Source organism: Cydia strobilella, chromosome 25, assembly GCF_947568885.1.
Source record: "Cydia strobilella chromosome 25, ilCydStro3.1, whole genome shotgun sequence".
In the NCBI taxonomy this organism is placed as follows: Eukaryota; Metazoa; Arthropoda; class Insecta; order Lepidoptera; family Tortricidae; genus Cydia; species Cydia strobilella.
The window spans coordinates 3,580,643-3,592,020 of record NC_086065.1 but is presented as its reverse complement, the minus strand read 5'-3'; the positions used below and the strand labels follow the sequence as shown (position 1 = coordinate 3,592,020).

At 33.9% G+C, this 11,378-nt stretch overlaps 1 protein-coding gene across 1 annotated transcript; it reads right to left on the bottom strand.

The window, feature by feature from the left end:
- Positions 1-6,121: 6,121 nt before the first annotated feature.
- On the bottom strand, positions 6,122-11,092 carry LOC134752616 (uncharacterized). Its single transcript, XM_063688285.1, has 4 exons — positions 10,976-11,092; positions 9,830-9,915; positions 7,653-7,800; positions 6,122-6,696 (listed from the first exon to the last, which is right to left on the bottom strand). The coding sequence occupies exons 1-4, from the start codon at positions 11,090-11,092 to the stop codon at positions 6,178-6,180; spliced, it is 870 nt and encodes a 289-aa protein (XP_063544355.1). The 3' UTR covers positions 6,122-6,177.
- Between the last annotated feature and the right edge of the window lie 286 nt (positions 11,093-11,378).

The window sequence follows — 11,378 nt, the reverse complement described above, 5'->3', positions numbered from 1 at the left end:
TGCATTATTTTCTTCTTTACAAAATGCTAAATCATCATTTATTGCTTTAATTCCATTAACTTATTACAAATCCTCATCGCCAATACAAATTCCACTTCTATCCTGTCCACCTCTACTTTATCTCTTTTCAAGAAGAGAGATAAAACATCTTCTGAGGTCATCTTTTTAAATCTCGCGTCTATGAGGTCCATTAATCGTGCCATCACCAGATGTAAGAAAAGTTCTAAGTATTCTTTGTCGTCTGCGGATTGTAGATATAGCTGCTTTATATTTTCAAACCAACGCTGTTTCTTGTATGTGGTGATTGATGATACTTGTTTTATTGCAGTGTGGAGCTGGAATTAAAATATTATATCTAATAGTTTGGTACCGAGGATACTACCTTGTGGTAGACTGTCCGTATTGTACTTGACTACGTACTTGAGGAGTCAAATGCTTTATTAGAGTCAAATAATTTTTGTTACATCAATAGGTTAGTGATTAATTTTATGAAAATATAAACTGAAATAGATGTCATAAGTATACTAAAGAAAAAGTAAACAAGCCGTCCGGGGGACGAGGCCGGAAACGAACCAGCGTCTTCTGCCTACTTGATTAACGCCATTTACCTCTAGGCCACCCGATGATCACACGCCGGTACCCGATCCATTTCCTCGAGTATATTATGCAATCTGTGAAAGGCTAGGCAGTAGGCACCTTTGACCAACTTTAATGGGCAAGCGGCACGTGTTTGCACTTCCTATATGAAACTCTTATGAAAATACTTTGGTGCTTTTAATTTTACGAAAATACTTACGTCATTTAAGCATATTTCCACACAATCTAAGGACTCCTTAAAATCCTCAACATTACTTTTCAACGTCGACACTGTTTTGGGTATATCCAAGCCAATTAATATCTTAAATATATCTGAATTCTTCCCCTTTTTAGATTTAGGTGTTTGGGAAGAGACTTTTTTTCTTTGCTTTGATGACAAATTATGCTCACTTGCTTGTGATTCGATTGTTTCTTTTGCTGTTTTATAAAGTTCCATGGCAAATTCTAGGAGTTTCTGATCTAAATTATGTAGTTTTTTACCATGTAGTTTATTTTCTCTGAAATTATAAAATTTTACACAATATTATTAGTGTTTAAGGTCATATGATTAGCTATGAATGACGCAGTTCTTGGGTAAGATATTTTCATTCATCAAAATATTAAAAAAAAAAGGAAATTATGTATTATAACTGTGGACCATAGTTGTAATATTGGAAATGTTAAAAAAAAGTTTGTTAATATAAGTTATAGATTCTCACATTATATCTTGTATTTTTTCTAAACCAGCTCGAATAAGAACAGTTGTACCTAGCCAGTCATACTTTTCTGAGCCCAAATCATTTCTATAAATTAAATTTTTCAGATTGTTAATATGTATCTCCAAGTAATCATCATTTATTTTAGAAACTGATTTATCAAGCTTTGTATCTTGGTAGCCAACATTTGGATAATTTATATCATTTTGGTCTAAAGAAGTATATACTTTATCTTTTTTATGTTTATACTTTTCATCCCTATCTTTAATATGGAACCGAGATTGATGTTCTTTCTTATTCCGTTTATTCTTGTTTTGTTTTAGTCTTTTTTCTCCGACTTTATCTTGGATATATTTAAGGATGTTTATTATTTGTTGGAGACCTTTATTTTTAAGTACTTTATTGGGAATTTCTAAAGAATTTGCTATTTCTCTGTAAGTTTTCTTATCGGAATCTTTTTTTCCTTCAGAAGATGGTGTCTCATCGTTAGCTCTATCAACCAGATCTTGCAAAAGGGCACCAAAGTTTGTAAATAGCTCGGTAATACTTTTATTTTCATTGTTTTCTGTATGAGTGCTGTTATCATTATCATTTTTATTTTCCGGTGTTATTGTGATAATATCATTATTATTGACATCGTCTTCAGATGTTCCATTTATTTTGTTTTTGTATAGCTTTGTCCGTATCTTCTTCAAAGTATATTTTAAAGGCTTTTCAATAAAAACGTTGTCTTCTGAAGATTCTTCAGATACATCGCTTAATATTATATCGTACAAATCAGAAGTTTGTTTGATTTTATTATTTGATATAACCCTTTCTTTAACATCCCTAACTCTTAAACTCTTTTTGTTTTCATTGGTATAAAAATCGAAGTTGGTGGATTTTGAATGTGTTTCTTTAATTTTAATAATCGACTCTCCTTCAACATTACCGTGTGATTGTTGGTCGTTTGCGTTATAATAGGCGTTTTCAGGGTCATAATTATATACCGGTACAAAATGTGGCTGTTTCTCACTGTCCTCTTTACTATGCGAAACGGATTCTGGATTAGACTCTGAAACAGTGAAATATACTAAAAGACTTCTTAATTTTAGGCTTTAACCTCTGTTTCATGGAATTAAAATCATTTATTATATATTTATCTAAATGATATAGAATAAATTTTATTTTAAAGTAATTAGGAATTACCCTTTTTAAATGTAATGTTTGTTAAACACTGTTCTTAGTAGGTGCAACATTAATGTGTGAGCATAGTGATCATAAGTAATAAATTATGTTTTAGTAAGACTTGAAGAATGAAGTTATTTTATAGTATCATGTAGTATCATCATTGAATGTTTTTTTTTTTAAGATAAGTCTTTTATTGTTGTATTCTTAATATAATTGTTTATGCCGATAAAGGCATTTATTTGTGCGATGAACACAGATATTTGTTTTCGAGTCATGGATCTTTTCTATGTATTTAAGTATTTGTATGAATAATTTATATATCTTTGTCTGAGTACCCACAACACAATCCTTCTTGAGCTTACCGTGGGACTTAGTCAATTTGTGTAAGAAATGTTCCTATAATATTTTTTATTTTCTTACTGCCTATTTTGTATTTATTGTATAAATACTCTATAGCCTCTTATAGTTGATTGAATTGGTGTATTATTATCTTAAGCTGGATTTTTGTTAGCAATTTTATGATTAGGTATATTAAACATTACGTTTTCTTTTACTATTTGGGAGCAGATCTACATCTTAAATACCGGTTTTCTACTCCCGTATATATTATTTGTTATTAACGTTTTAATTACCTGTTGTAGAAGAATGATAGTCTTTACGTGTGTCTGCATTAACATTGCTTATTTGAGTGCTAAGTATATTATTTGTTGTTACAGTAGCACTATTAACGGTTGTACTTTCGGTAATGCTAGGATCAACCTTTTTTGTAGTTGTTAGTTTATCAGATACTGTACTACTACTATCTAGATAGTGTATAGTTGCATTCCCATTATCTATTATCGTACTTGGCTTAGATGTTTTTCCATCGAAATAATATTTCGTCATACTGCTAATTTCGTAATGTGTTTGTGTGCTTTCATTATATTGTGCTGTAGTATCAACAACAATACCCGACTTTGCTTGGGGGCTTTTAGCAGTTGAGTTACTAATTTGTGCATCAAATTTGGAATAACTTAACGTTGAATTAATTTCTGTGATATTTTCTAACATTGTGTTATTTTCAACTTGTGAAGAAGTGTTCTTGATTTTATGGTCTTCCTGTGGGTTTTCAGTGTTAATTTTTAAGGTATCAAAAGTCACGCTTTGTGTTTTTGAATTATCACTGTCCCGGTTTGAACTTACGCCTAAGATATAATTTGTAGTTTTGGTGCTGTCTACATCATATGACTCCGTGTTGACTGTAGTAGTATCATTTATGGAACTAAAACTGGAACTAGCAGTATTATCTCGTAATTCTACGGTAGCGTTATCAACATTTTCAAACGTGTCAAAATCATTTGAACGTCTCTCAGTCCTTTTGTATTCAATTGAAGAATCATTCACATTTACAGATTTCGTAGTTAAACTTATATTTTCCCACGTAATAACATCTACCTTCGATACGTTTTTGTCAGCTTGTGCCACTGTATTTTGTATTTTAATGGACGTGTTACTCAGGTTATTTTTGTGATTGCTAACGCCTTGACTGTCATACTTTATTATTACCGGAATATTTTTAACATCTTCGACTATTTTATTACCTTGGTTTTTTCTTCTCGTTGCCTTTGATTTTTGGTTTTTAGCTCGTAAGGTCAAGTCAATATGGGATGCTTCAATCCTTTCGGTATCGTTTAAATTTCGCCGATGATGAGTTTTAAGATTTTCTATTTCGGATCTCAGAATATTTTGAATAGTTTTTCCCTGATCTTCTAAACGTTTTTCATAAAGGTCCACATTTGTGTCATTTAGTTCTGGAGACTTGACTTCTGGGACTTCATTTTGTATTCTTTTCTCTATTTTTTGAAGAAACTCTTTCTTTTGTTTTTCTGGTAGTGAATTAATAAATTTGGTGTCATTGTCTTCTACGCCACTTATTATTTTGAAGTTGATCAATGTGATTATTAGAAATAAAGTTAGCATTTTGTTACTTTATTCTCATGTTGGAATGAAACTACTAGTTTGAAGCTATTCGTTCAACCGCGAAGCGGATCGAGGCATAAAATTTGTTGATAAGGCTATGAAATCGTTTTTATTGCATGAGTTTTCTCGTTAAAGATAAGTGTGACGGATTATCTCATTTACGTCTTAAGTCCATTTCAATTAAAAATGTTTGCTTCCAATAAACTGATTATAAACAAGATTAGCTATTTATAACAAAGTTATCATATGATTTAAAATCCGATTACCAGATATTTTTAATTTCTATCTACCAAGAATACAAAGTTTTCTACTATCTTTTTTACAAAATCAATTGTAAATTATAAATACTATATTACTTAAGTTAATTTTATACATACAGTCAAGTTAAAATTTACTTATCGCAAAGAGGATATAATAAGATAGAGCGGTACTGTCATAGAAAATTTTGTGCCACAGTAAATTCACTGCCATCTATGGACACACAATTAAAACTAAAAATAAAAATATCAAAAAATGTATTTATATATGGATAAATGATTTTTTTTATTTGCCTCAATTATTTTTATATGATTTTGCCCCATGTTCTTTCACTGATATGCGTTAAAATTGTTAAATAACAAATAAAACCGTCAACGCCATCTACACGAGAGTAGGCTAAAGGTAGTGGCGCCATCTGATCGTGAGTCAAATTGTCTTGATTTTCGAGGCACGTTTTTTTCCTTAGACTGTATCCATCTATTACAGTAGACAGACAGTTTGCAACGAACAACAAACATGACATAACTTATGTCATATGTTTGTTTCATATGTATGTAGCCTTAGCGATGCCTACAACTACGCGAGGACGCGGGAGACCACCAGCCACTTCGTTGAGGACGGTGGAAAAGCCTGAGAGAGCAAGGGACAAAGGACGCACACCTGGCACTAAACCGTGCAGAATGGAAGAAGAGGACAGTAGAAAGGGGGAGGGCCGACCCCAAGTAAATGGGATAAGGTCTGGAAAGAAGAAGAAGATATGTTTGTTGTTCGTTGCAAACTTGCATGTTAAAACAAACTTACGAATATCAAATATACCCATGTAGTTACTTCGTGCGTAGACAGACACATTAAACGTCATATTTAGTAACTTCGTAATATTCGCACGAATTTCGAGGATTTTTTGAAGAGTTTTGTTTGTCCCCCACACCCAAACGCTCGAAGCACAGCGATGAAATTTAGAGGTGTTCTTGAAATCCTCAATCCGCATTGGGCCAGTGTAGTGAACAATAGGTAAAACGTACTTGTACACATGAAAAGGCCAGTGCCCAGCAATAGCGTAACCAATATTAAATATACTCAGGCACTGTTAGTGCTTAAAAATGGAGACCTAGGCTCTCCGAAACATGTCGCGCGAGTGACTAAAAATACGTGAGTGAAACCGCTAAGTTAGTTAAGTTAATATGTCTCACGATAGTTTAAATACGATTAATATTAAATGTACATATTTAGTAATAGACTAAGATAAATTTGGAATAGTAAGGCATCAAAAACGTTAATAGATTTAGATTTATTTATTTCAGGATAAAAATTACACTATAAATTAATAATATTTGGCACTATAATATTTGGTTATACTTTGCCACTTAACGACGGTGACGAATGCGGTACGTAACGGTGAATCCCTTGAAGATAGCTGTGTTGGCGATTATTTAAACACAATCAATGGTGGTTTTATCTTTATTATTGCATTTTTAGTAAATATTCTAAAGTACTTAACCTAAACATCAGCTTTAAACCTAAACAATCCTCTTTTCAACTTTCTGTTTTTCATCTTCAAACTCCTTTCTGCAAATAGCCTGGTGTTTTCGAAATCTTCATCAGTTATTGCCACTGGAACTTCATCATTGACATCTTCTATTTTAGGTTCAATTTCTATTATTTCTGGACTCATATACGGTAACTCGATATTTTTGTCTGCTAAATCTTCTTTTTCAACTTCTGTAACGACTTCTTGTAAAAGGCTTTGGGCTATTAAATTTTGTTTTCTTTTATTAGCCGGTTTTCTTCTTTGTTGTTTTATTCTTTCTCTATTCCTTTCCTTGGCAGTTTGTTGGTTAACCATTTCTGTGTTTTTAACAGTCTCTGTGTTCATGTTTTCTGTATTTGTGTTATATTTGTCATTAGCTTCAGATTTAGTGTCGTTACTTTCTTTACCAATTTCCATGTTTAAATAGTAGTAATATGGTGAATCTGCGCAATCGATTGCGTCCCTTGGCCTTGTGCATACGAGGACTTCCTGTAAAAAATATGTTACATGTTGAAACACATTTCATATACGTACAGGTGAATAATGTAGGTTATCATCATCATCATCATCATCATCATGTCAGCCGATAGACGTCCACTGCTGGACATAGGCCTCCCCCAAGGCTCGCCACTCCGACCGATCCTGTGCCGCTCGCATCCACCGAATTCCCGCGACCAGACGCAGGTCGTCGCTCCATCTCGTTGGAGGCCTACCGGCAGGTTACCGGCATGTAGGTTGATTAGATTAGATTAGATATATTTATTTCACAACATATGATTACAGTACAAAGTACATTAATGTCAATTTATAAGAATCTACATTGTGCTATTAAGCGCTGGTGGCCTAGCGGTAAGAGCATGCGACTGTCAATCCGGTGGTCGCGGGTTCAAACCCCGGCTCGTACCAATGAGTTTTCGGAACGTATGTTCGAAATATCATTTGATATTTTACCAGTTGCATTTCGGTGAAGGAAAACATCGTGAGGAAACCGGACTAATCCCAATAAGGCCTAGTGTCCCCTCTGAGTTGGAAGGTCAGATGGCAGTCGCTTTCGTAAAAACTAGTGCTAACGTCAATCCTGGAATTAGTTCTCAAGCGGACCCCAGGCTCCCATGAGCCGTAGCAAAAATGCCGGTATACGCGAGGAAGAAGAAGATAAAGAATAACTATTGGAACCACTAAACCCGAAATCGCGAAGGTTGATTAATTCATTGCTGCTAATGAGATAAAAATACTTTTTATGCAGTAACCGCCAGAACTTGACACCCTTCGGTCTAAACTCCTTGGTGAAGGTATAAAAATGTATGATCATTGATCACACATTCACACACCAACAATATTTGTACACCAGTCATGACAAAACCAGGATCGTCCGAAAATAAAAATGCAACACCTGTATATATATACGCTTGCTGATACAAATAAACATTAATTCATTCATTCACCTGGTTGAAGACTGTCTCGTTAGGGCAGATAAAGCTCCATCTATACGTGACGCTGCGCCCCGACGGCGTCTGCGAGGGCAAGCAGACGTGAAAGACTTGGCATTCGTTGTCCACGTCCGCGTAGTAGCCGTACGTTCGGTTCTCGCAGCTGGAACGAAAGGCAATCGTAATTAAAACTAGCCCTTATAAACGTCCTAAACGCCCTAAACAGTTTATTTACGTTTACGTATTTATAGCCTATAATGGACAGACTCTCGTAGAATGTGATACCACTACGTTTTTAGGGTTTGCCCTAGATGATCGATGTACTTGGAAAACGCATGTGGATAAGGTATGCTCAAAAATTAATAGATTTGTATATGTTTTATGGCGATTGACACGCATAACTGATATGAAAACCGCTATAATGGCATATCATGCTTATGTTGTATCCAATTTAAGGTACGGTATATTGATGTGGGGAAATTCGTCATATGTAAATCATGCCCTTATAGCACAAAAACAATGCATTAGAGCAATATGCAACATGCGTCAAAGAACATCTTGTGTAAGTTCTTTTATTAAATTGAAATTTTATTGTTAACTGTACCTATACACTCGATTTATATATACGAAGTTTGTGTATTTGTTAAATTGCACCCCGATATATTCGTCAAGAAAAGAGATATAACACATTTTAACACTAGATATCCTAACAGACTAGTACTCCCTAATATGCATACAGTCATGAAAAATAAAAGTTGTTATGCAATGTGCGTTAAAATATTTAATAGACTGCCTGATGAGCTTAAACAGCTACCACTCAATAAATTTAAAAACAAACTGTACTCTTTCCTTGTCGACAAATGTTACTACAGTCTGAAGGAATTTTTAGTTAATTAACTGTCACTTCATAATTTGTTAGTAACAGTCCACGTTAATAACTAATGGCTTTATAACTAGGTTAATAATGCATGTTTGATTAAAATAATGATGTCAATTGAACTTAAATTTAGTATAAGTTTTCAATTTGCATGGCTTTTTAAAGTCTAAATGTGTATGGCTCTATAAATAATAATGTAACACCATTGTATACCACATTTAATGGCAAATAAATATATTTCTATTTCAATTTCTACGATACACGCCCTAATTCGCAATATAAGATACGCCAAAAATTTGCTAAAGATACGACTTGGATCGGACATGTCAGTGTCAAAAGTGACGTTTCTTCAAACATAAACGTCACTTTTGACACTGACATATCCGATCCATATCGTATCTTTAGCAAACTTTTGACGTATCTATCTTAAAGTTCGAATCAGGCCGACGCGACGGCCGACAGGACAGAGCATTGCTGCGCTTCATTTCAGAGCCCGTCAACGTGCTCACTAGCGCCACTGCTAAATAATTGTGATTATTTCAAATTAACGATAGATATTCAAAAATGGGGGCCGCTACGTACTGTATTTAGTATTTAGGTACCTTATGAATACATTATAATAGTTTTTACGTTGCTGGATTTGTCAATCTATGCGTCCAAAGTTAAAACGACCGTTTTTGTTTTGAGTTCATAGATCGACAAATACAGCAACGTATTACTGCCGACTGCATTGCTGTCGCGAATGTCAAAATTAGGGCAGAGACATGGCAGAGAGTTTTTGACATTTGCGGCATAAATGTTACGCTGCAGTAATGCAGGCGGCAGAAATGTCGCTTTGCAATACAATGCAATATAAGTACGAAGCAGTATGTTACGTACGCACATCAAACATGAGATCTGAGGCTTCCTTATTTACTGCCCGAGGTTTGTATACTATTTTTAGGGTTCCGTACCCTAAGGGTAAAAACGGGACCCTATTACTAAGACTCCACTGTCCGTCTATCTGTCACTAGACTGTTTCTCATGATAGCTAGACAGTTGAAATTTTCACAGATGATGTATTTCTGTTGCCGCTATAACAACAAATACTAAAAAGTACGAAACCCTCGGTGGGCGAGTCCGACTCGCACTTGGCCGGTTTTTGTGTTCTATGGGAGCTGGAAAGCGGCAACTTCGTTAGCGTAACGGGCAGACAGTTGACGCTTTCCGCACGGAAAATAGAAAAATCTAAACAAAATCTAACCGTAAATATGAGACTGAAAACGCCAGGGTCTATTGATATCGATTACCTTCTACGAGTACTTAGAGTACTTACCTGAAGGTATCTGTAATGTTTTCTCTGATAGATGTTGCATTAGCTGGCAGATTCAGTGTATCTGCTTTAGTTTGATTTTCCATTGACTGTAAAGGAATACTTGTAATTAGTTCTGCATAGCATTGTAAGGAGTTTCCAAAGTAGGTAATTTTCTGTAGGAAAAGCTCTCAGGAATTAAAATTTAACAGACAATAAAAATATGTCAAGACCTAATAGATACAGGCTTTATTAGATATTCCTTCTGCCTGTCTAATAGGTTATGTGATTATATAAGAATATTAAGTAACACTTTTTTGAAAAATTCTCACAAGAATAAATGATAAAAACTAATATTGAAAACTTGCTTTAGATTCTCGTGTAAGTTTCCAGAAACTTACGAGAATGTTCCTGCATTTTTAAGAATGTGCTGCAACTTACCCATTGCTAGTTCTGAAGAGTGATTTAAATCACAGTTATGGTTCAGATCGTGGTTAAAATAAAAATAGCCGCCAAAGTTTTCTTTCGAAGAAACTATACAAGTATAAACTAAACTATATAAGTTAAACTAAACTGTATAAGTTAAACTAAACTGTATAAGTTAAACTAAACTACTTTAGACTCAATATTGTCTTCGGTTACCGCGATAGTTACTCATGAAATAAAACTATGAAAACGGATTATATCGCGTATATTGAATTTATAATACATCCCGACGTTTACTACGACGTATACTTTAGACTCTTTCAGTTTACATTGTTTAAGTTAAAAAAAAAACGTGAGTGAAACCGCAAAATTATCTTAATGTATAAGTTGGTTCCCTATTGTGTTGCAGAAAGTTTTTTGACATATTTTTCTATTGCATAATGTTACTTGGCAGAAATTTCGTTTGGCAGAATTACCTTTCGCATAATATTACTTTGCAGAATTTCTTTTTGCATAATATTATTTGGCAGAAAAGCCTAACCTTGTTAACACACTTAGAGAATTCTGTCGAATGAATATTATCCGAAAGTATCATTAGACTAAAAGTTTTCTGCGATACGTATTATGCGAAGTTTATTTCTGAGAAATAATATTCTGCCAGATGAGGGGAACCCGTTTAGGTTGCTCAAAGTTTACTCGTGTTTGCCCTTGATGATGTATCACACTGTCATATTAGGTACTTACCCTTAATAGTTTTCCCAAAATTCCATTTTCAAGTTCTAAATCAATGTCATCAAATGCCCCGGCGTAGGTCACGAATAAAAATAAGAAAAATAAATATTTTGAATTAGGGATCTTCATCATTAAAAGGTAATATGAAAACCTGAAAGACAAACATAATTAAATACTAGCAAAGATACTAGAGTTAGACCAAGATAAGTCTGCAACTATTTTGATAGCACACGCAGTCCAAGTGTTATTTTAAACGTCAAACTTCTATGAAATTATGACGTATAAATAACAACTTGCACAGCGTATGTTATCAAACTTATCTTGGTCTAACTTCTAACTCTAGTTAAGTTAGTGCAAGTAATTTTACTAAGATGAGAGAGATTTACTAAACAAAAAATATGTTTTATATTATTTA